This window comes from Vanessa cardui, chromosome 10 (genome assembly GCF_905220365.1).
Source record: "Vanessa cardui chromosome 10, ilVanCard2.1, whole genome shotgun sequence".
Classification (NCBI taxonomy): Eukaryota; Metazoa; Arthropoda; class Insecta; order Lepidoptera; family Nymphalidae; genus Vanessa; species Vanessa cardui.
Window position 1 is genome coordinate 9,965,433 of NC_061132.1, and position 27,946 is coordinate 9,993,378.

The 27,946-nt window shown below is 30.9% G+C and overlaps 1 protein-coding gene across 1 annotated transcript; it reads left to right on the forward strand.

The window, feature by feature from the left end:
* The first annotated feature begins 282 nt into the window (after window positions 1-282).
* On the forward strand, window positions 283-27,920 carry LOC124533215 (protein takeout-like). Its single transcript, XM_047108407.1, has 6 exons — window positions 283-518; window positions 16,997-17,089; window positions 25,866-26,013; window positions 26,759-26,892; window positions 27,166-27,331; window positions 27,593-27,920. Exons 1-6 carry the CDS (start codon window positions 461-463, stop codon window positions 27,729-27,731), a joined length of 738 nt encoding a protein of 245 aa, XP_046964363.1. The 5' UTR covers window positions 283-460; the 3' UTR covers window positions 27,732-27,920.
* Window positions 27,921-27,946: the final 26 nt, after the last annotated feature.

A 27,946-nucleotide genomic window follows, 5' to 3' on the forward strand; every position in this document is an offset into this window, starting at 1 on the left:
AACAGTTTTGATCGACAGGGGCGGAAAAGTGAAGTTAAGCGGGTAAAGCCGCGCGGAAAAAATATTTTCCAGGCAGTGCTTAACATTACAAACAAGCATATAAAAAAATGATGATATCATTTGAATATTTCTCATTCATCGATAGGCGATGTTTTAAGATTTGAATATTATGAAAATTTTAGTTAAACACTTGACGAGCATTACTCCGTTAAATATTAGATTTCGTCTCAAGTGTGACGTAGGGTAACGAGTTGCATCCATTGTCGAAACATGTCACATCAATATCTCACAAGAACTCGTTTGTACCGATCGTCAAACATTCTGCAATCGGAGCGCGAAAAATAAATATATACGAGAGACAATTGCGCGCGAACTCAGTTCATAACGGACGCTGCGAGCGCACTCACTTTTTTTTCTTTTTTTTTTTAAAGTACCTCCAAAAAGGTTTACAGTGATAAAAATGTTTTTAATTTTTCTCTTCGCTCCGTTAACGTTAGTGATCGCTGAGAATGTATTGCGTAAGTAATTTTATGTTATTTTATGAGGTGAAGGTAGTTGCGGTTTGTTGAGAAATATATTGTCAAAAACATTAACATTGGCATAATGAATATGAACCATACTATTTTAATACCAAAAATACAGTACAATACTAAAAATACATGATAAATATTTTCAAAGACCCCTCAAAACACGTATATTTTAATAATATGAAAGTTTTATTTGTGAAAGCATACCTTTTCTGCTTTTACTATAGTTGTTTATAAGCAACGATTTTATTTAGATTAAAGCGTGATCTACGTCAAGAAACATAACTAACGCACTCTTAAAAGAAAATGTTTAATTCAAGACGTGCTTACTTATCTAAATGAGTTCCTAAATCTAGTATATAAGATAATATACTAGATTAAGGTGTTTTTACATTTGCGAAAATTTCAAATTATATTTAAAATAGATTAACAATGTAATTAAAAATTAAATAAATATGTGTAATATTGCCAGTATATAATATAATTTTAAAATGACAATCTGACAATTCATGACCATACTAAAAATAAACCCTTTATTATTATTTAAAAAATGTGACAAATGTAAAAAATAACATAGGAATGTTGCATTTAGTTTAAATAATATTTTTGTTAATTATTTAAAACATTAACTGGCAATTAAAAATAATAATAAGGTATATAAATTAAATAAATAGAACAACATTTTTATTTTTTTAAACAAAATGCGACAACCTATAAATATCCACTGCTGAACATAGGCCTCTTTTAGAAGGAAAGCTGGAAAGAGCTCATAATGTAAATGCGGTTTTTTTCCTGATATCTTTTCACTTAACTATTTCATTGAATAGCCATAACATAAATAAAATATACCATTAAAAAGCAACATGATTACGTACACATAATATTTATTAAATTAAAGTAAATCTTAGTAGATGTTAACTACGTCCGGTTACATACAATATTCATGGGAATACACATAATATATCAAGCACGTGAACATATAATTACAGAATGAATTATCATATATTATTCTACGTTTAGTTTATTTATTCTAACCAGCGCCAACTCAGCTCGATCATTGCAGGTGCAATCGCAGACGAGTACATTTTCATGTGCCTAATTTGTGTTTATAATGCACGGCAGACACATGAGGAAATTCGCATGTATGCAAAACAAAACGAAATATAGTATTAAACTTTTCAAGCTTAACAAAACGTTTTTAAATTCAAGTAAACTTTTAACCACTTAAAGTAGGTACCACAGATAACTTATACTACCTATTTGGAGCTATTTAATTATTTTTCTTGACAATTAAGATGCTTTCCTTTAAATTATCTATTATGCAATGAAAGCTTAAATACTCTTGAAGTCGGATGATACAAAAATAATTGTTTTTATATTGGAAAATTTATATAATTACAAAATATTTTTCTTACGATCAATTATGCGCAGGAAATGCGAACGTAACAAATGCATAAGAAATATCTAATAACACATTTTACGTAATGTGTTTCGGTTCATTAGACATCGTGCCGGATGCGTGTGAAAATTATACGTAGATGGTAGAATAGGTCAAAGTATATTATGAACAGGAATAACAAGTCTACTCTTACTTGCGATTTTAGCTTTGGTAGAATTGTATAACAGGCATCAGGTCCGGAGGAGAGGTAACGTAATCCATTTTCTCCTATGCTCATAAATCTATTTACTTTGATTGTTGACTAACTTCTAGAAATTAAAAAAACCACTACAGCGCGATTTTTAAGATATTTTCTGCCTCACGTAACCACTCTGTGGAACCAGCTTTTGCCGGTTTTTTCGAACCGATACAACTTCCTTCAAGAAGAGATCGTATCTTTGCCCTCTGGTGTTGCAAATATCCATGGGCAGTGGTAATTTCCATCAGGTGAGCCTCCTGCTCGTTTGCAAATATATAACATAAAAAAGCCATAGAACCCTGATAGTAAGTTTTTGTATCGAATAATTCTCAATATCAGCCAGACTTGAATTTGGAAGTGCGTACTCGTCGGATTATGAAAGTGATTTTATTCTATATAATACACCTGCATTTGCGTACATAATTTTGCATTATAATATATATTCTATGTAGTCTCACTTGAGATGAATGGCCGGGGAAGAATCGGTCCGAAAAAGATTATCACTCTGTTTGGTAGTAGTAGTTGGTATCAAGAAAAAATATGTTCGAAACGTGCAAATTAATTTCTTGCTCGAAAGAACACTGGTAATTTGAGTTATTCTATTTTATAATTATTTCTGTCATTAACGACTATTTTAAAAGCTACTGATAGTTGTGATTAGAATATTGCGAGTTTATTACAACGATTACCACAATTTAGCACTTAGGTAAATTCTGCTGCCAGGATAATATAACTTGTAAATGCAATAATTCAAAATATGGCGAAGTAAATTATAAAATACATACACTCAATACACTCTTTATTTTGGTTTTATTTTTAGTAAAAACGTTTAAAATGATTCCTCTACTTAAAATCTAGTAAATATTTTTAATATCAAGTGAAACTTAAAGCGGTTTTTATTACAATACTGAAAATACTTAGTTGTACAATATTGAATACTTTAATGCTTTAAGTACAATAAAAAGATTTTTGAGTGACGTAAATTTACAGAAGTAAAAAAATAATATGATAAAAAAATGAGATACAGCAACCATACCTATTCAATATAAAATAAATTGATGATTTTCTGTTTGAAACTAAGGCAATGGTCAAGTGAACTGCACTGTAGATATTTATGCATAAATCGTAAGTTTATTTAGACCAGGAAGATTTTAAGCGCTGTAACGGTTTCAAGAGCGTTCGGAGTCTCCCATGCCTCTTCAGTGTAACCCTTTTTGCATCCAACAAACTGGTACTATGTTTTTCTTGACAAAAAACCCCACATATGTTATTTTTCCAACCAGGATTTAACGAGATTGCAAAGCTAATACAACGAATAATTGATCTATATTCTATACTAACTTTATTTATATTAACATGAATACATCGACCACTGACGTAAAGTTTGGAAGTATTTATTATTATTTATATCATTCAAAAAAGCGTTACTAAAAATACATAAACTATTTTTACGAAATAAACTTTTCATCATGTAACGTAAATTATTTAAATGTTACATATATAGGCATAGAGGAACTCGATGGATTAAGTAAAGAAAATAGGTGTAATAAATACAAAACACGTTTCTATTACGACGCGGAAGCAATGAGTGAGGTCCCCATTGATATTCTAGAGGTTTCCGTAAAGAAATGCTATTATACATTATCCATGCATCAAACCTTGATCAATGTACTTAGATGTAATTCTATGATTTGTAATAATACCTCGTTGATTGAGCAAATACAGCAAGTTTATCTGATGTCTTAAGTATTAGCTCCACGCCTTTCTATCATCTATGTAACCCTGTATAGCTGCATAATATATGTTTTATATTTGGTTTTTGCTAATGTATTTTTTTTTAATTATTTAAATTTTCAAATCGGAAATTTTAAAGTGATAGAAAAGAATACCTTATCCAAAAAAGGATTTGTTAATTTGCGTTGACAAAAAAATTGCGTTAAAAGATTATCCTTACGTCTTGTGCATCTACATACTTTCGGAAAAATATACTCCATAGATAATGTCAACTGCTTTTGAAACTTTTTTTATCAGAATAAAAAATAATCCTATGTATTTCCTTCTCATAAGCAAGGTACTGGTGACTAAACTTACCCGATGCAAATCAGCAAAAAAGATATCTTCTGTAATAAAACAATATATCTGCAAAATTTCGTAATTTGGTTTTCGTAGAAAAATATCTCGAAATAAAAATCTCTCTTATTTTATCACTCACCATTTGAACATTCGGACCTTGATCACATACATATCAAACCTAAACAAATCAATGCATTTTTAGCTTATCACGTTTAGGCTACAAAGTCCGTCCTTGCAGGCAGCCTGCCTGAATATAAACGGTGCATTGTTGATTGTTTAAGTGCTATTGTGATGCCTTAACTGTGCTAACCTTCAAAGGTTGTTGCTTTCAACTTGATAACTTATTGTTTGTTCACATAGGTCATAGTATTTTTATTAAATTAATACGGGCATAGGGCTCACTTCCATAAACGATGGCTCTTATGGCTAAATATTTCGTTATTTTTTATTATTTTCTTATAATATCCGGTTAGACATATGACTACATGCACAAGGGACATGACATATTAGTTCCCAAGGTTGGTGGCAAGGAATAGTTAATATTTCTTACAGCGTCATTGTCTATGGGTGATGGTGACCACTTACCATCAGGTGGCCCATATGCTTGTCCGTCAACCTATACCGTAAAAAAAAGACTCCACACCACCTGATGGTAAGTGGAAATGGAATCTAAACGCGAAGACGACTAGTACGCACAACAAGAATGAGCTGCACTAGTCACCCTCGCCATGCCGGCCCGCAAAGTGCCTCTTCACGCCTCGTTTTAAGGCACCCAGGCTATAAGAGGAGGAGAACACGTGTGCTGGTAAAAGAAAAGAGTTGCCAAATTTCTTTGTGAGCGTTGGGATAGATGTCACAGTTAGGCGGTGACATCGCGAGCCAGCACGCGTGGATCTGATAACAAAGGGAATTAAGATGTAACGCCCCTTGAGCCTCTTGTCACTATGGCTCACTCAAACCGGAATACAACAATACTAAGTATTGTGGTTTTACGGTAGAATAAATAATGAGAATGTTTATAAAATTATTAGATTACTCATTGGATTGAATTTAAACTCATGTTTCTCATACTCATATCCAATTTACATTATACCCATTATTTTTATATGTATGGTATAGGTTAGCGGACGAGCATATGGGCCACCTGATGATAAGTGGTCACCATTAGCCATAGACAATGACCCTGTAAGAAGTATTAACTATTCCTTAAATCGTCAATGCGCCACTAACCTTGGGAACTAAGATATTATGTCCCTTGTGCCTGTAGTTACACTGGCTCACTTTATTCCACATTATTACTTAATATCTATATTAATATTATAAATCTGACTCTGTCTGTCCGTCTGTCGCTCTTTCACGACCAAACTGTTGAACTGAATATCATGAAATTTGGTATGAAGCAAACATGAGCTCCAAGCATGGACATAGGCTACTTTTTTGTCTGACACATGACATCCAACACCGAACAGCGAAGTCGCTGGCGAATACTTGTTATAATTATAATGTAAATCATAATTGACTTTAATTTATGCGAAAAATAAAAGGCTTTCTATATTTATAAAAACGTATAGAGGAATTACTAGATACAAACTAATTAAATAAGGTAATTGCGAAGCTTAAAGATTTACGCGCTCAATAAATATGAACAGTTATAGTAATAAACTGTTATAAATATAACATTTTTTATTAAAATGAATTAGACATTTTTATAAATATATTTCTTTTTCTTAAATTTAATGGATCAATGACCTAATATTGACAGATGTAGTTGAAATGAGATTACAATAACATTTTCTTGATTGCGATATTTCTTCCGTTTGCTTAAATTAAAATATTTATCTATTTATTATACAAATAATATTTTCTCCAAAAATAACATCTTGACTGAGATATCGCTGTCACGGTCGTTCAGGTCTCGAAAGATCTTTTACCATCTCTGAAATTTAATGAAGAAATAGGTTGCTTTAATGACGCAGACAATTATTGGTAATTTCATCAATAATTTCTATGGTATACTGTCATTTTTGACGTATGAAAATTGTTAACAATTATTTCTAAATTGTAAGACCTTTATACGTAAGACCTATTTAACTCCTTAGAAGGTTTTTTTTTAATTTTTAATCTGTATTATTATGACCACAGAGAACACTAGTATTTTTTTAAGTACCAATAATACGTACATTTACGCGGGAAAAGTCGCTGGCGTTGATAAGTCCACTGTGCATTTTTGCATCGTTATTAAATATTGTAACACCGGTTTTTGACCTTCGCTTTACATTCCAAGTGTTTGGCAATCTCATTCAGTGGGTCAAGTGAGATAGTCTTATAGCTATCGTAATAAGGGCTACTTTGTGTAGAGTTGCACCACTGAACAATTACATGTCATATCTATAAGTATGGAAATTAGTCGATTACAGATCTATGCAGTTACTAAGTTGATATCCACGTTCAATCAATTAATTATTTATACAGTAAATCAAACTAAAAAAATTTCTAAGTGTCACGGACCCGAAAAATATTGTAAGTATGACACTCGCTCAGTCACACTAATGCACGCCGATTATTTATTTATCACATAGGGATGCCTTCGTCACTTAATAGTTCTTTCTATACATGCTGTATGTCGTTAGACATGAAATTGACACATTTTGTAGCTTGCATTTGGTAATCAAATCAAATTAAAAAATATATACACATTACTAGCTTTTGCCCGCGACTTCGTTCGCGTGGACTTCAGGTTCGTCCCGTCTAGTCTAGTAATCGCTTAAAATCGCTTCGTAAATAAGCCATTATTTCTCGTACAAAGTAAAGAATAAAAAATGGTTATTGTGGGTTATTCCTAAGAGATAAACATATCACCATCACGGACTTTTTTGTAGACCTCTTTAAGTTGTACAATACTGTAGTACATTGTTTTGATCTATCTTGTAGGATTCAGTCAGCGTTTGCAATGTAAGCGCAAAAAATGTGTTTTTTTACGACCTCACATTGTATCTCACATCTCAAAAATTGTAGCCTATGTGTTATTCTGATGTATAAGCTATATTGTGGTAAAGTTTCATTCAAATCCATTCAGTAGTTTTTACGTGAAAGAGTAACAAACATCCATACATCCATACTTACAAACTTTCGCCTTTATAATAGTAGTAGGATGAATAGCAAAAAAATTCAGATAAATCATTTATGATTTAATTGCATTGAATAAATAAATAAAGTCACGGAAATACTACGTCCATAATCCATAACTAAGATTCATCGCTGTATACGTCTTTATGGAAACATCAATAATGGAAAAGGTCAATGACAAGTTATGTAGATATAAAATTACACCTTCATTGAGGAGAAAGAGAGAGAAATACCCAAGAAGACAAGCAAAGTCGAGGAATGCTGAAGGTTTTTCAAGATTGTGCCTTGTTGAATAAATTTTACTTCATCAATTTAGTAGTAGTAGTATTTAGAATAGTTGTCGTCGTATATTTTTTTTATCGTCTTTTTTTAAATATTATCTTGGCGTTTCACGCTTCACTGTTATCACGCCAATTTCCATCGATTCCTTCGATATGGCAGGTGACAAGAACACTAACGAGATTTCGGGATAATTATTGAAAATTCTTGGAAAAAGACACTTACAATATTTATTTTACCCCAAGTTTCCAATTTCTCCCCATTCAATTTTCAAAAATAAAACTATGTTCCAAGCCTTGTCATAGTCAGTTATCTGTGCTGTGCTGATAGGCAGTCAGTCAGGAAAATCGACTTAATACATCATTACTTACCTACTCAAATACTTTATACTTTATTGTACACCACGCGAAGAAAAGAAATAAATATAACATGGATCTAGCCTATATAATAACAAATTTGGTGATCTTATCGCCACATAGCAATTACATTTTTATCCTAGTCATAGTCAGTAGTGATATAGTTTAAAATGTTATCAACAATTTCACTTTAAATATTCGCTTGATTTCCTTCTCTTCCGCAATTTAAATTGAGCCATAATATTGTCTGTGTACGCAACGCTTGAACACTGGACACCTTTTTTTCATCTTAGTCCAACCTTCTTACACCTCGATCACTAAAATGTCTTCTCAAATTAAAGTGAAAAAAAAAGAATACTAATATGCGTCACATTCGATTCAAGTAACAACAAAATCGCTAGAGACACATAACAAACACTATAAATGAAGGTAAATGCATAAAAAGCTTGGCTTATATTATACAACAATGAAACGACGTTCTAATTACTCTAACAAAAATATTCAGCTAAGTTGTAATACTACACCGTAAGGCTAGATGTTTAATTTGTTTCTCGACCTTATTGTCATCGACATAAAGATCACAAAATAAATTGCAACACAGTCACCGCGAAGTAATTTCTTATTACACAATTCACTTTCGATATTACGCGAACGCTATCTCTTTCTAATATTAGGATGACGTTCCACTTAACATAATAGCTATTTTTTATTGAAAACAAATGTACTTACTTACGTCTTTTTCGAATATGTAGTAACGTGCGATTTGTTTATCAATAAAACAAAAGATGTGATCGATTTTTTTCGAAGTATATAAAAGTTTTCTCAAAGATTACGCACAAAAATTTGCGATGAAAGAATATTTACTTAAACACGTTTCTTATTAAGTTTTCAATGTCAATGTCGGAGTTATTAGATAATGCACAGCCAAGACATTATATAATATGTTATATTTATAAATAAGCATAATTCCAACATTATACGGTACCTTAAGATTACTCATACTATTGTTATGTGTTTGTTACATGACTTGGCACTAAATAAGGTAAACCATTTAGAAAAGACTTGTGTGAAAAAACGACAATATCATATAGCAATAATGTGGCAGAAATTCCAATAGATTTTCTGTAATTTATTGAAGAGTTCCGTTGACTGTCTTCGAAATTAAACAAATGAATATTTCTCATGGCAAAGTTAACCAGCCCTCCTGCCTCTAATAGAGACAATAAAACGAGGTATTATATGTTCCGTAATCTACATTAATATTATAAATGTGAAAGTAACTATATCCGTAACTACATATATCTGTTGCCCTTTCACGCCTATACCGCCGAACCGAATTTGATGAAATTTGATGTGAAACAAATTTGAAATTCTAGGAAGGACGTGGCCTTCGGTTTTTGCCTAACACATAACAAGCAACACCCTTAAAAGCGAGTTAAGCTGCGGGCAATAACTAGTATGATACATATTAAATAACATTAAAGTCATAAATACATAAATTACTCCATGGTCTTAATATTTTAACCGCTGAAGTACAATTTAGAATTAGAGACCAATAATTGCGCCGTTTGTTCGCGTCTGCTGTGACGCCGGCCTTTAATTTTGTTTCCCTAACATAAAACGAGGCCAAAACGTTTTGTTGCATTTAATATATTGTAAAATAACGTTAAAACCTGCCTGGGTGGAGTTATACAGCTCGGTAAAGTCAACTTTGAGAAGGAAACCGATAGAAAAATACGCTCGGGTTTTGGCAACCTTTATTAATTACTAGCAACCCGCCCCGGCTTCGCACGGGTGCAATACTGATACTACTACGCTACAGAATTTGTTAATTTACAACAATACATTGCAAACTTCTAAAATTATCTAGTGTTTCTTAACTATATTATCTATGTATTATATACAAAAACCTTCCTCTCGAATATCTATTAAAAAAAACCACATCAAAATCCCTTTCGTAGTTTTAAAGATTTAAGCGTACAAAGGGACTTAGGGACAGAAAAAGCGACTTTGTTTTATACTATGTAATGTTAGCGCAATGTTCGAAAACGAAAGTTTTCATCAATGCCTTTTATTGTGTATGAGGCATGGTTATCATTTAAAAATGGAATGGATACGAATAATCTCAAATTGAATTGTAAAAGTTTATATAGACAATGGAAGATTTTAACGATCACGTCACCTATGTATTTTACAATAAAACGGATCGCAATAGATGTCTGAAGAGATGTCAAAACCTTCTAATTATATAAATTGTCTTCTCAACAAGCCATCTTGGCCCAAGATACAAAAAATCAAACAAAAGTTACAATCAAAGTTTTGGTAGTACCAAAGTAAATATTAGCTCTACCAAATAACTCTAATAATAATATTCTTTTTTATGTGATATAGGTTGGTTGACGAGCATATCGGCCACCTGATGGTAAGTGGTCATCATCACCCATAGATAATGAAGCTGTAAGAAATATTAACTATTCCTTACATCGTCAATGAGCCACCAACTTTGGGAACTAAGATGTTATGTCCCTTGTGCCTGTAGTTACACTGGCTCAGTCACCCTTCAAACCGGTACACAACAATATTGAGTACTGTTATTTGACGGTAGAATAACTGATGAGTGGGTGGTACCTACCCAGACGGGCTTGCACAAAGCCCTACCACCAATATAATAAAATATATCATTCATTTTCTTAATTGTATGTTGTTAACTTTAACAATGTAGCTAAGTAGCTTTACAACTCACCATAACTTTTTAGTACTATAAATATTGATTCTTGATCAAGCTAAAACAGTTTTCATTTTAAAAGTATATTTTTTATAAATTAATTAAAAGATGCACAATTGCTATTTTTATAAATATTAAGGCCTTTCAACTTTTAAGCATTCGTTTCATTTTGTCAAGGATTCTTTAGCAAAAATAGAATTCAATGAAATATTTTCTTAATGTAATTACATTTCATATCCTTGAAGTTTATTTTGTAATCAAAAAATAATTGGCATTTGGATACTGCAAATTCTAAACCGATTTTATGAGTCGTCAATTCGCCTTGCAAACTAAGATATATATAGATTGTGGATTTTTCTTCAATCAGCGTCCCTTTAACTGAAAAAAAAGCTTTCGTTTACTGAACCGTATCTTGATTTTTATCTAACTATTATATTTTCAAATCCTTTCTTTTTTTAAATAAATCGAGAAAAAGTCAATAATTTATTTCAAATATAATAAATTTATAGTCTTTATGAATAATGGTATTTCCATATAGGTAATCATTTCTAAACTGTTATATGAACATGATATGACAGATGGAATGATTCTATGTTATATTTTATATTCTAATGGATTTAATTTCGTTACCAAAAATAAACCTGGAGATCAAGTAGGTAGATTATACTACAATCACACTGACTGGTTAAACGCACATAAATTGGGTATAAAACTTCAAGAAATGTTAGATTTTATTACGTTTATTAGTTACAATACAAAATTAAAAACAATATCTACAAAATTAATATCAAATATACAATACATAACAAAATATTTGTCAGTTTTATAAAACGATTAATAAAAATGCCTACTCGTAATAATTTCCTCACTGAAAACGTAAATCAAACTAATGGTTATCTTCTTCATATCCGGAATGTATTCTTAGCGATGCAAATTTGATTTGACATTGGTGTTTTTTTAATGCAATTACCGATCATGTTAAGTATAAATCATTTATAAATATTTGCAAATGACTTAACACCTCGTCTTACAATAAACATTGACGCAAACTTGTGTGAAAATAACAAATCATTTTAATTTATGACAGGGATAAATTTACATGTGTGTTAAGTAAACAACAACAACTGTTCCAATGCTGGTTGGTGGAATACACATGTGGGCAGAATTTCTATGAAATTTGTCACATGCAGGTTTCCTCACGATGTTTTCCTTCACCGCTGAGCACGAAACGAATTATAAAGACAAATTAAGCACATGAATCAGCGGTGCTTGCCTGGGTTTGAACCCGCAATCATCGGTTAAGATGCACGCGTTCTAACCACTGGGCCATCTCTGCTCACTGGGCCATCTCTGCTTGATTAAGTAAAACTGACATCATTTCCAGACATCAATGATATGGAATCATTCCTGAATTCCAATATCGTCCAAAGTCAAAACTAACAAAACATTCCAACGTGTCAAATGTCAAAAGCGTTCAGATCCTATTCCGTTTTGTAATGTATATCATGTTCTAGTATACGTTTTTTGTATATTGGTTAAGTAAGAGAAAACTAAAAAAGTTCTCACCTACCTGACTTATCAATAATAATAATGAATCAAATCAAAATATTCTTAATTCAATTACAAATCTTGTTGTAGCCTAAGCTACTCCTTATTATATCAGCTATCTGACATAAAGCTCTGTCAAAATCAGTCCAACCGTTTTAAAGATTAGCCGGAACAAGCAGACATTCAGGCAATAGAGGTAAAAATAGTTTATGTTAAGAAACAGACTCCAATTTTATTAAATTAATATAATTATTTATTATATTATATAATAAATAATTTATTAAATATTTTTATATGTTCATCAAAGAAAACTTACTAAATATCTGCAATATATATTTGTATGTGTGTGATAAGGTATAATGATGATATTTTTACCGTTTTCTTTTATTTCAAATGAGGTAAATCGTAGCCTTTTAAAGTAATGAAAAGACGTAACCCGAATTTAAATCCGCAATCTGTCATTCAAGGTCCTCATCTATCCATTACGACATCTCGACGCTGACAATATAATATGTGTAATGTTTTTTTGCAGAAATGCAATAAAAATATACTAAACAAGATATAACCCGTTCTATTCAAAAAGTAATAAGAGACCAAGTACCTACATTATTTAATAAGGATCTTAAATATAAGCGGACTCAAATGCTGTTCAACTTATTTTATGGCTGTAAATTTCCCACTGCTGGTAAGGCCTCCTCTCCCTTTGTGGAGAAGGTTTGGAACATATTCATTCACGCTGTTCCAATGCGGTTTGGTGAAATACATATGTGGCAGAATTTCTATGAAACTAGACACATGCAGGTTTCCTCACTGTGATTTCCTTCACCGCTAAGCACGGTCTGAATTATAAACACAAATTAAACACATGAGTATTCAGTGGCGATTGCCTGGGTTTCAACCCGTAATCATTGGTTAAGATGCAAGCGTTCTAACCACTGGGCCATCTCGGCTCATTGCTATCTAATAAGGATCTTAAATGTAAACGGACTCAAATGCTGTTATACTTTATGGCTGTTTCAGTTCTTGGACTTTACTTAGTTTAATAGCTCTCAAATACAATGACAACGGACAAGAAGCAATATGTTCATAATTACCAAACTCATGAAACATTTAGAACTTTGAATATATTTGAAGGATACCAAAAAAAACTAAATAGAGATGCGCTTCCTTGTGGCGTGTTTTTTTATTTGTATATGATTGCAATCCTCCAGACATTCATCGCCGATTACTCAAGATTGTATCAATTATTGTTAATATAAGGTTAAATATTTATTGCGGAAATATTTGATCACGTCAACGCGTGCTCACAACACAAATATTGCGAATTCCGCCTGTGGAAACACAGCTTTATGCAAATAATTCTTCCTAAAACAGAAAAAACACTTAACCTTTAACACTGACATTTGTTTTTCCTGGAAAAGATATTTTTTTTTTCCTTGAACTTTACTAGCTAGCCATTGCACGTTTATGCCATAATCCTTCAAATATTTTTATGGTGATAGACGGCACCATAAACAATGGTGGCCGGTGACCCACAAGGATTATTACAGTACCAAGGCTTAGCGAATATGGAGAAGGGTTTTGCAAGCTTAATCAATCGTATGCATGTCGTATTATGTATGAATCATTAACATATGTATGTATGTCATAGTGACGCTTAGAAGTTTTCTTTGTTTATTATTTCCTTACACGCGTTTAAATTACTAATCCACTTAATGTGGAATTATCTTTAACAATAAATGTATTTACATATAAATAGCAGCAATTTTTATTGAAATGAAAAAACTATTGATTATTATTCTGTTGACATTACAATTATATATATAATTGTATAATGTCATTAGAGTAAAAGATATATATATATATATAATTTATTTTAAAGAAACATCGAATTTTCCAAATTTCCATGGGTACAACTTTCACATCCTATATTTAACTCTCTAATTTTTAAAAAAAGCTTAAGATTTATCTCAAATTTCTAACATCAGAAATAATATTTATCTTACGAATTTCATCCCTCGAACTATTCAGGAGATGAATATTGAAAAATCCGTTCTTACTACTCACCTACGTCTCATAAGAAATTCTTGTTGAAAATTTAATTGTTTCGCCCTCACATAAAAAAAAAATGTAATAAGTTAATACATATTTTTAAACAACAACAACAGCATGTAAATTTCCCACTGCTGGCTTCCTCTGCCTTTAAGGAAGAGATGATCTACAAATAGAATTTTATTTAGAATATATGTTTTTTGATAGATGTAGGGTTTTCTTGGCTGACACCGATTCCAAATATAGCAATAATTATAACTACATCATACAATCATAAATCGACTTTTAAGTAGTCTAATATTTTTTATTTCAATTTACTTAGAAGGACTCTAAAAATATATTGAATACGCAATTATTTTATTAGTTTTTAGAGCATATTTATTTTTTTAAATAGTGTTTTTTTGAAGTCGGTTTTACTTTTTGTTAAAATTTTTATTTATGTTAGTAAAAATCAGATGTCAACGGAAGCACTTCAGTTCTACAGCGTGATTTCCTTATTCAATGTTAACACTTAAGTCATTATAAGCTACGTTTACATGGAATTAATAAATATTTATATACCTATTGTCAGTATATATTATATAAGTGCGGATTTTATAATTTAACCATTGTCACTATACGTAACAAAAAATCTATGTTTATAATCTTAATTACTATTATTAAATACGCGTATTGGTATATTTATTACCTATATGCAATAGGGTATTTTTATAAAAAGTATTAAAAGCTTAGAAAACAAACAACATTTTTTTTTAATCTATACTAAAATTATAAATGTGTAATTAACCTAACGTGTGTCTGTCGGTCTGACTTTCTGTTTTTGCGACCAAACAACTAAACCGAATTTGATGATATTTGGTGCAAAGCAATTAATTAGTTTATTTATTTATTTATTTAAAAGGTACATCAACATCACAAATATTCAGCACTTATAAATAACAGATAAAATAAAAAAATTAGGACCTGATATGAGTGACAATTAAAGGTGTACAAAACATTCACACAAAGAAAAAAATAAAACTTATTGTCTACCTGTTGAATTTAAGTAATAATTAAAAAAATATATTAAAGAAAAATCATAAGACCTAAATAATAATATACAAAACTAATATATAAAGTTGAAGGATATGCCTACTATTTTTCTTAACTGAAGCTTAAAAAGCGATACAAATTAAGCTTGCTCCGGGATTGAAACCAGAATTATCGATTAAGACTCACGACTTGTAACCACTAGGCCACGCGGGTCACCACATAATAATGTACTAGCGATCCCGCCCCGGTTTCACATGGGTTCAATACTGGAACTAAATATACTACATAATTTGTTTATTTGCGACATCACACTAGAATTTTTTAAAAAAGTCTGAGTTTCTCTACTATTATGTCCATGTATTATATACAAAAACCTTCCTTTCGAATCACTCTATTTATAAAAAAAAAACCGCATCAAAATCCGTTGCGTAAATTTAAAGATCTAAGCATACATAGGGACATACAGTAGAGTTTTATACTATGTAATGAAGCTGCACGTGATTATGTTCTTATAAAATAGTCTACGGACCTTATTTACAATATCTGCACTGTCTTCATTAGCTTGTGACATTTTTACGAACGGCGCCTGCGTATGCTGAAGGCTAACTTGCGACACACTCTTGCAACTGAAGATTTGTAAACATACGCAAACTTTCTTAAACAAATTGCAATATTATCGTTAATGCTGATGGATTTCACAGATTATATACATATTATTCAAATAAATAAATACAGAATTTTGATTTAAAATAGGCTGACAGACTGGCAATTTTGTGGTCACCTGATGATAAGTAGTCATCAGTGCCCATAGACACTGGCAGAAATATTAACCATTTTATAGATTTCCAATGCACCACCGACCTTGGGAACATTGGGGACAAGATATTAAGACCTTTCAATTTTCTACCAGCTACACTGGGACAGTCATCTTTTACATTGAACATACAATAATACAAACGCTATTTGGCGGTAAAATATGTGCCGTGTAGACGGAACCTTACTCAATCGATACCACAAAAAAAAGTTATCGATAAAAGTTTTTAGATGCAGTGGAACGAAAAAGTTTTAAAAAAAGACGCGTTTTGTTAATAATTTATGCAATAAAAATAATATAATAATCAAAAGAAATATACGAACTGAGAATGTTCTTTATTTAATTTTACAATATTAGCCCCCAAACAATTATCAGACTGCTGGTGTTGTCACCAAAAAATATATTATAATATACCTACATATTTGATAATCATCTTTAACCCAAAACTATAATTAAAAAGGACACTATTACAAAATAATATTCTCATTAAATAAATAATGTTTCATATTCGTTAAATAAAAAATACAAAATATATTCGGTTGTTTATGCTGATAACGAACATTCTAAGGCCATTCATTAATACGGCCATTTACATTTTCGAGAACTAATTTTTCTTGATGTAATTTTTTTAAATAATCTTTGAATAAAAAATGAAAATAAAAAAAAAAGATTTTTTTTAATGTTAAATAAATACCAATATTATGTTACCCATTAAAATTAACGATCTGAATTTCCAAAATTTTACATTACATTTATATATATTTTTTGTGAATAATCATAATATTCATAAAAGAAAAAGTTTATATATAAAACAACTTTTTTTTCAGCTTCCGACTTCATTCGGTGTCGGCAGAAAGACAACAAACTCAACGAATGCTTAACAAGTGCTGTGCCTGATGCGTTACGGAGAATGAAAGAAGGTGAGTCACAGATTATTAAAACAATTAAAAGTAAAAAGTAGCAGCATATGTCCTACTTCTGAGCAAAAGTCCCTTTTCTTTTTACGGAGAAAATTTCAAACCCTTTTCGCCACTCGCAGTCAGTTGGTGAACTTGTGGTAGAATTGCTCCCAAGACATGCTGGTCTATTCGCCTGTAAACATAAATTAATACCATGTAACAATCCTCAAGAAACCTCACTGGATCACCTTATCAAATCAGTAATAAGCCTTGACCTTCCTCTTAACCCTCGTATACCCAAGAAGTCGTTTTAGCCCCCCTGAAGAAGACTACAAATGACTATTACATAGGTACCTAATTTAAATTTATAAAGATCATGTTAAAACAAATATATATTTAAACATAATAATAATTGCAAAGAATTTGCAAGGACCTTAACGAATTAATAATATTCCTATTTATCCCTCTTTGTAAGCTAAAAGCTTGTGTTATGAGCCAAAGAATAACTACGACAATAGCCCAAGAGATCGATCCTGCGTTATTGACGTTATTGTATTCAAACTAGTATCAAAGAAGGCCTGTTAACATTATATAGGATAACACAATATTTACACAACCCTCAATAAAAAACAAATGACAGTCACGAAAGCGAATATATAGCAATATAAACAAACCGAACTCAAGTTCAAATTTATTGCGAATACGAGTGTTAAGTAATGAAAAATTTTCCATATAATTATGAATGATTAACAAAGATTGTTTGATATGTTCGTTTCGACACATGCGCAGTGAAAGACTTGCTTTCAAGGGCGACGACCTCTTACACAACTAGGTTTTAAGCATCTTCTGCTTTCCACATTATTAATGCATCTAGTTTAGTCGGTAATGATCGTCTGGACACATATTTTCTATCTTTTAAACAGATACATAGATAAACAGTTAAAGATATACAACAAGCAAATATAAAAAAACAATAAGTAAAACATTAACGCAATTTACGACCACTTAGTCTTTAGTACTATTAGATGATTTTAATAACTATAATAGTAGAGATGAGTTTATTTATGCCTTTAAAAGTTGTAAATATTTGAATTTATAACTAAGTCTTGTTTCGTATTTCATTCCATTGGGTTGACGAATTCCGTGATTAATAATGTAACAGTTATTTGCAAAACTATTAAATTAAGGTTCTATAATTATTCAATTTAAAATGATCTCTAAAATCTTATTAACTTTAATACAATAAAATCCTTTTATATATAATTGATATATAAACTTTAAATTACATACATACAGCTACAAATCAAACTATTTATAAGTTAAAATTTCTGCATCTGTTAAGCATTCGTAATCGTATATAAATATATAATCGTACTATAATAGACAATCGTATATAAATAAATAGCACAATATGCTAAAAATAAACAGTTAACATTATAACAATTAATTTAAATTTATTTAATATGTATTCAAATAATAACACAAACTCAATACAAGCATATTATTATTTATATAATAATTATACAACAATTACAGAAAAAATATCGAAATTATATAGTGACGAATTAATCTCTGTTAATGAGGCGCTTAGCGATTTTTTGCAATTAAAGAATTCTTGCAGTAAGTCTGAAATTAAGTGATGGAAGTTTTTATATACTTGGCCTACCTATTTACGCCGCGTATGACACGATCTTGAACTCGATACCAAATGTTTGACGTTATGTTTTTTTTTAAGAATATATTAATGACTCAATGATCTATCGCATAATATTAAGATCTTATAAAAACAAAACAATTATATTTAAATTGAAAAGTGTGCATTTTAAACATACATACATACCGGTATAAATCAAAAACTATGTTTAAAAAAACTAAATGTCAAACTATTTTATTTAAAAAAAAAAAAACGAAATATAAATATATAATAATCCATTTGACAGGAAATTTTAATGAATACTCCTAATATACATATGGTAACGCTAAACTGGACCTGGTAATTTCCAGGTCCAGTTTAGTTGTTCGGTATAGATATACCACTGCATTCGGTATAGATTTACTACTGTTTTCGGTATAGATATACCATTGCATTCGGTATAGATATACCGAATAACTTATCTTAGCACTTCCGTTTATTAAACTATCCATACGAAATAATACATGCATCCATTATTATTAGCCATTCTCACACCAAATTCAATTAATATTTCTTTATTTATTATAAAACACCATTACACTTCACTAGTTATTTCCAATTTTATTTTACTTCATTCATTCTGCTTTAGTTAATAATTTCGTCGACGTTTAATGCGCCATTCTTTAGTATTCGCCAAATCAGGAGTGATCTCTCTTTTATTTATTAAGCTCTCTTAAGATCTAACCAAACCTAAGCGAACCAATGATATCGCGTCAATTTACTGCCAAATATTGTTTATTTTTTGTTGTTTATATTGTTTATATTATCCCAGCAGTGGGAAATTTACAAACTGTTACTTTACTTTTACTTTTATTCACCTAGGCGTTTTTCCATTGATGCGTTTATTTATATCTACATCGTTACCATACCATAAGTCAACCAACTCATCAAGCAAAATTATTAAAACTATATATTACCTACTTATATACAACCATACGTAAGATAGATTTTCAGAATACACACGGTATTGCGTAACGAAGAAAAGCGAGAGTAATCGAAACGAGGCGCGCGCGCACTCTCGATCTAGATTTATCTCGTGCTTTCTCGAGAATGTACGACCTGGGTAATAGATTTGGGAGCTATCTCTACATAAATGTTTTATCCATACAGAACGGGAAAACATATTTACTTCTGTCTGTTGTATAATGTCACAATTTGATCAAATTGCATTTATTCTCTCTTTCATATATGAATTTAAATTTTAATATTAATACAAAGAAATGTAAAATCCTTTCAGGAAATCCGAAATCGTGTATGTAAGCAACACGGAAGTAAATATACGAACGAATACTTCCTAAGTCATTTTTAGACTCTAGATTTTTGTCTAATTTTGACTTGACAATATCCGACTATTGCCACTTTACATCCCAGATATTTTTTTCTTTTTTTTATGGTATAGGTTGGCGGACGAGCATATGGTCCACCTGATGGTAAGTGGTCACCATCACCCATAGACAATGACGCTGTATCAATTAACTATTCCTTACATCAACAATGTGCCACCAACCTTGGGAACTAAGATGTTATATCCCTTGTGCCTGTAGTTACACTGACTCACCCTTCAAACCGGAACACAACAATACTGAGTACTGTTATTTGGCGGTAGAATAACTGATAAGTGGGTGGTACCTACCCAGACGGGCTTGCACAAAGCCCTACCAAGTAAAGATAGTCTATTGTTTTCATAAAATTAGTAACGATTTTACTATGCGTAGTTATATTGTGTTAGTCATTTTACATCGCCCATTCGATTGAACATCACAAATAACATTAAGAAAGACGCTAGTTCGAACGTTTCGAAAGAGTGAAAGATTTCGCGATCAGCTGTCAAGGTCGACGACCTCTCTCTCACCGGCAACACCATAAACATACGAGCAAGACTCGCTCGAAATTATTCGTGTAAAAGTAAATATATATATATATATATATATATATATATATATATATATATATATATATATATATATATATATACTTCTTTAATATTTGTATGTTTTACTGCAATTTTATGGTATGAACATCAGTTCTGAAGTTGAAGAATTTTCTAGTTGTTTCTTGAAGGCAATATACAATTTATTTTATTTACACAGTTCTTTCTAAGTTATACGCATAATATATGCAAAGTTTTTATTTTAACATAGACGAAAGCTCTAAAATCCAAAAGCATATCCAATTATGAAATCACAATTATATTTATAATTTTCAGATAGATAGTTTATTGACTAAGATTGTAGATTATATAACAAAACACTACGGCGGCGTAACAAAAGATCAGGTAAGCTTAACTCGAAAGGAATCGCACGAAATAGGTAATACATTATACAAGAATGTTGATATGTTAAGTATTGATAGACGTTTAAGACGTTCTAATCATGAGACAATCCCTTTTAATGGATAATTCCAAAGATTTCCGATTGTAGCTATTCTAATCGTAGAAGTAAGTAAACAACCTACGGTTTTACATATTCAATATGATTTTAATATGGATCTATTATGTATATTGTATTTATAATTCATGTCGTACTCGGCGGTGAAGGAAAACATCGTGAGGAAACCTACATGTGTCTAATTTCGATAAAAGCTGGGATAAGACTAAGCCTTAGAGGTCTAGAGCAGTGGGAAATTTACAAGCTGTTATTTTATATTATTTATTTTATATGTATATTGTATACATACATGTATAATTGTATTTAACTAACTTTCTATTTTAAATTTTAAAAAGAGTAACGAAATTCTTTCCCATTTTGTTAGAAGATACCACATTCCGAAACGGTGGTAGCTTCACTTAATGTAATTTATAAAATGACGATTCAAAAGTGCTCGTAAAAATCTACTTGAATATTATAATAAATAAATCATAAGAAATATAATATGCACTAAAATTTTGCTAGATAAATATATCTATTTATAAGACAACACTATTCCTTAAGACGATTATTCACTTTGATTTATTTCTAAAGTTCGGATAACAACATCATTCGTATGCAAAACGTAATTTTTTCGCGAATTCGTAATGAACATCATAGATTATCGGAGACCTCGTCCAATGTCGGGTGTATTCAATGTCAACAGTTCGTCTATCGTCTTCCTCTTCTCTTGTTCTTGGAATACTAATACTTTACTTTGTGGTAGGGCTTTGTGCAAGCCCGCCTGGGTAGGTACCACCCAATCATCAGACATTCTATCGCTAAACAACAGTACGCAGTATTGTTGTGTTCCGGTTTGAAGGGTGAGTGAGCCAGTGTAACTACAGGCACAAGGGACATAGCATCTTAGTTCCCAAGGTTGGTGGCACATTGACGATGTAAGGAATAGTTAATATTTCTTACAGCGTCATTGTCCGTGGGTGATGGTGACCACTTACTATCAGGTGGCCCATATGCTTGTTCGCCAACCTATTGCATAAAAAAAAGGAATTGGCTACATAGAATTAATAAAGTTAATACGTATCTTAAAAAAAAAACACATGACTGTTGTATGACACAGTGGCGTATTGACAAGTCTACCGCTAGTAAGCTAGTAGGCCATTTAATTTTGCCGCCCCTACTTTTTTTGCAACATTTATGATTTGTGTTCTATCGTCCTCATTACATCGGTTTTTTCCCGTTATTAGTGTGACTATAAGCTAGGTGATATTTCTGTCAGTTACTAAATTATTTTTCCAACCCGCTATGTAGTTACGAGTATACGAATTACGGACGTAATGTGTATACATATAATTATAAGTTTTTTTTTTATTTCTGTAAGATAATGACAAATTTGGGCTAAGTTTGCCGCCCCTCTAAATCTGCCGCCTATTTAGCCTATTGGTAAATCCGCCACTCAAACTCAAACTCAAATGCCTTTATTCAATATAAAAGCATTACACTTACTTATTGATTGTCAAATAAACACTACCACCGGTTCGGAAAAAGGAACACCCTGACCTGAGAAGAACCGGCGAAAGAAACTCAGCGGGTCTTTTTTTTCTGTTATTTCTTTTTTTGTCAAATTTATAAGGTACATAGTAGTATATGATTAGAAATAGCCAGGAGGCGATCGTTTCATTCCCAAGGTGTGCTATCAAACATAAACTCGCTAATTGTATAGTAACCTTTTGCACACCAGCGTTCCTTAACATTTTTTTTAAATTTGGCAACAGAAGCATTTTGAACGCTTTCTGGGATCCTCTTGTAGAAGCGTATACATTGCCCCACAAAAGAGTTACTGACTCTATGCAGTTGAGTAACAGGAGTAACAAGATTGTGTTTGTTCCTTGTACCAATGTTATGAGAATCACATTTTCTCATAAAAACATTAATATTTTTCCGTACATACAAAACATTACAAAATATGTATTGAGAAGCAACAGTCAATATCTTAATTTCTTTAAATCTATACCTTAATGATTCCTTGGCTCCTAGGTTATAGATTGCGCGAATAGCCCTCTTCTGCAGCACAAATATAGTTTGGATAGCGGCTGCGTTACCCCAAAGCATAATACCGTAGGACATTATACTGTGAAAGTACCTAAAATATACTAGTCGAGCCGTATCAACATCAGTAAGTAATCTAATTTTTTTGACCGTAAATGCCGCAGAACTCAGTCTACCCGCCAATCCTTTTATGTTCACTGATATGACATAGAACTCTATATAAATTCGTAAACATGATGGCTAGCCATGGCCTTGCTAGATTGTCTTAGGAAGCATCCGAATAATTTCAAACGTATAATTCAAATATATTTTATCTATATCAATGTTTTACCTATTAGTTGTTGCGAATGATTCCCGGGTAAAAAAAGCACGACAACAACGAAATATTTACTACAAAAATTATGAAATTCCTTATAAAAATATTTTATTTTATAAGTTGATAAATGAGGTACATTTAATAGACTAAGATAAATAATTTCATAAACACTAACACACCACACACCAATAATATACAAAAATAATTAAATAATTCGCGGCAGGTTTAGAACGCAATGGTCAAAACGTTTCGTATGTATGTGATAGTATTGTGAATAACGTACATATATATACAAATTAAAAGATCAATCAATAGCTAGTATTTACGTGATTATTTTAAAGTTATAATCTGTCCCATAAAATTAAAATGTATTTAACGAAAGTTGTTTCTACAAATTTTGAGATCACTATAAGCGCAGGTCGATTTTGTTTAACATTATTTTCATTCATTTGTTAATGTTATTTATACAATAAAGCAAAAAGTATATATAATAATAAATGAACAAAATTGTCGTCATTTTCATATAATTAAATTGACCATTGAGACTTCACCATCGCATTACATTTAAGGCAATTCCGGATGAAAGAAGCTGATCATTAAAATGTTTTATTTTCTTATTGTGCGATCAAAACGATAAAATTAATGGCCGTTCAGACAGCCCCATCAATTAATGTTCAGGAAGAATCTTGATGTCGTCGACTGGTAAATATTTCATCAAAATATTGGATACATCATTAATATAATTACGAATAAGATTAAGTTGTACATAAAAAAATATGATGCGCTTTTGTTTTTCTTCCGATATATTTCCTGCTAATATTATAAACGCGAAAGTTTGTGCGAATGGTTAGATGCAATTTTGTAACGACGTTTTAAATTTGGAATAGGGAGAGCTTGACTAAACATATAGTAGCGTAGCTAGGTTACACATATGTTAATGTATGTTTTCCTACTGAAAAATTGGATCAAGCCTTCAAGTGTGTCCGAAATATTTAACCGGATATGTTTTTCTTCGTTCTCTCATAGTATCACCAACATTCTGGGATTAGAGCCTTCACCTCAGCATAGGCTTAAAAGCCATTAAATCGTGGAAGCAGTTGAATGTATACTTAAGTTTTTAGTGTCATTTTTTTTCCTTAAGACGAAGTCTGATTGAATACCTACCCATAGATATATACAAGGTTTTTGCCATAACGTTGGCAAAAAATACGGAAATTATCTATCTTATGAACTATGACATAACATTTTTTTTCATACTTTTCATAAATATGCATTCTTAAATTCAATATTTGAATTTAAATTAATAACTACTAATTATAATTTTTAAAGTTGAATAAAAAAAAATAAGCCGTAAATTATTTTTGAAATTCTTATGCAAGAATCCCAAATAATATATAATCACGTTATCAAACGTGGCCTTACGAACCCGCAGAGCTTTTTCCACCCGCTTGTTACCGCAAGGCGGTTTCGATTCGAGGGTTATTCCAGGGAAAAAATAATTAAATATAAAGTTTTTTTTTTATTTTGCCCGTCCTACAAAAATATGGAAGTAGATATCTCGAAATTGCGGGTTTAAACTTTCATTCTATTCATGAATAACACTCTAACAGCCAATCATTGCTATTTCTAAACATATTATATTTATACAGTAACTACAGTCTGTTCGCGTTAAGAATGCAGTGAGTTGTCATTGTTTGACCAATCAAATCTTTTTAAAAGAAGGGTAAAGGTGTATGTATATTTGTGTTAAAATTCCAACAAATTATATTTGTTTTAAAGACTAAGTGTAATGAATTTAAAAAGTACACATTAACGTAAAAAATCGAAATTAAGTCCTTAATATTTTAATCACAATTACTTACACTATTACTGTCGTCGTTATTGTTTATAATAAAATAATTTTCTGCAACGAGTTCCATAACATTATCTAAATCCCACATGGCAATTTCTTCTTGTAGCATGGCAGCATTTCTCGCACTTTTATTATTACAAAGTGGTGTGGTATTCATTTATTTTTAATATTAGTTAATAATAATAAAAAAAATATTTAAATTATAAAAATATCAGTTAATAATTAATTAAATCCACAACCATCACGTTCGATCTTATGTCTTTACCTGTTCAATGTGAACTTGACTTTGTAATTTGAAAAGATTTGACTGGTCAAAGGTGTCGGTAAACAATGACAACTCACTGCATTCTTAACGCGAACAGACTATAGTTTTAGTTCATATTTGTATATATGTATATATTTAAGCATTTAATGTTGTTAATTCTTATGTTAATAAATTATTATTTCTAAACAAGGGTAGTTGAAACTATTCCCATCAATTCTATTATAATCATTATATATTTTAATGATTACAATTTCAGGTATTCCCGCGCTGAAAGTGCCGGCGCTGGAGCCTCTGCTGGTATCTGGTATGGACATCGAATCTGGATCGGGGCCGGTTGTCATCTCACAGAACTACCGAAGAATAAAACTCCACGGCTTAACCGACTCCATACTTACAACTTACAAGTAAGATTCTATACTAATGTTATAAATGAGAATGTCTTATTATCGTATCTCACTTAGGGTTGCCAGGTGTTAGGATAAAGCAGGACTCGTCCGGCCAAAATAAGCGGCATCCGGCCTGTTAGGATTTAGGTAGGATTTTTCAATTTCATCATCAAATAATTTTTGTTTTGTTATAATGTAACGACTGATGATTAAGAGAGTTAGAGACTGATTTATAATAAAGAAACATTAGGTTGATTTTGCTTTTGTTTTTTTAAAATGCAATCAGAAAATCCCAAATTTCCATTTTTTTTAAGTAACACCAAAATTTTTCAAAAATGTGAAGCGGCCGGATTTTTCGACCGAATGTTAGGACAAAGAAAAACAGTTTTACACTTTTTATAAAAAAATGGACAAGATGTCCGGAATTTTTACCCAAATGTGAGGACCTGGCAACCCTAATCTCACTTATGCATAAATATTTTCAACTATAAAACCATTAAATAAATCTTTTGGCTCTAATTATAGAACTAATAGAAAAATTTGATAGATCGTTTTTTTCCATTTTTGTTATATTTATAAATTATTTCAAGAACCTTAATATTTGTTTTATAGTCTATATTTATAGGGATAATTAATTTGATTTTTTTTACAGTTTATTTATATAATTATGTTTAAGTATATTAATATAGTAGTATGTGTTTGTGTGTTTTAATATAGTTTACAATTTTTATTAAGTTTAAATTTGCATGCTTACAATTTACAGAGCCGATCTCAAACATTACCGGCTACGAACGGAATCTATCACACCAAAAATGGAATTTATAGCTGATTACGTGATGAAAGGAAGGATTCTTGTTCTACCAATTCAGGGAAAAGGAGTCGCTAATATAACAATGGGTATGTTAATTTTTCGTTTTATAGATTGCGAATAAAATAACTACCTGCAAGAGTTAAATAGTAACGACATCTAGTAGAATTAACATTAACTAAACTATTACTTATATAGTTCTCAACACGTTACGCCATCTTGCGGTGAATAGTAAAAACATTTTGAAACTTAAATTAATTGTACATAGACTTGTATTGATAAAACTATACTTAAACAACATTCTCATTCACATTTCATTCGATCATTAATTATTATGTATCATAATCTAATTATTTCCTCAGTGAATCTAATTGTCAAGCATGATTTGATCGGCGAACCAATTAAAAAAGATGGAGAGACATACATGCATATAAAAGATTACAAAGTTAAATTTATACCTGAAAAGGTTTCTTTGCAATTCTCAAACTTATTTAATGGCGACAAAAGGCTTGGAGATCAAATGAACTTGTAAGTATATAATAAACACTTTAATATTGGTGTGGCAATAAGCGCCATCTACTAGCGGATAACTTAAGTAATATTTAAGCTATAGTTTCGCTAGGCGTTTCACTAAATAACTAATTCAACCAACCGACCTATGTATATGTCTTGTATCTATTAGAATTGACCAAAATTGTTTGCTAAATATCGTCGAAACCATACTTCATAGCAGAGGGCTCCATTTTTTTATAACTTAGCTTATTAATTATTACCTTATATTAATTCCAGATTTTTAAACGAAAATTCGGAACTTGTTTTCAATGAACTAAAGGAATCCTACGAAAAAAGTCTCAGCTCCGTATTCCAAGACGTTACAAACAAAATATTCGACAAAGTACCGATGAACAAAATCTTCCCTGAAGAATAAGAGTCTGTGATCCAAATTTAGATGATAAGCAATGGTGTTTGTTGAATATTATACTTTTAAGAACTTAAAATTAAGAAAACAAAACCGGTTCAAGTGCAGTAAGAACTGTATTTATTGAAAACTGCTTTAATTAATTAACTATGTAGGTATAGGGATTATTTTAAGGAAATAAATATTAAAAACAAATAATATCGTGTTTCATTTATAAAATAGCA

Coding starts and splice junctions, on each gene's coding strand:
- LOC124533215 (XM_047108407.1), top strand. CDS start 461: ATGTTTTTAATTTTTCTCTTCGCTCCGTTAACGTTAGTGATCGCTGAG. Junction 519..16,996: donor GATCGCTGAGAATGTATTGC/GTAAGTAATTTT, acceptor CTTTTTTTTCAG/CTTCCGACTTCATTCGGTGT. Junction 26,014..26,758: donor TCCATACTTACAACTTACAA/GTAAGATTCTAT, acceptor TACAATTTACAG/AGCCGATCTCAAACATTACC.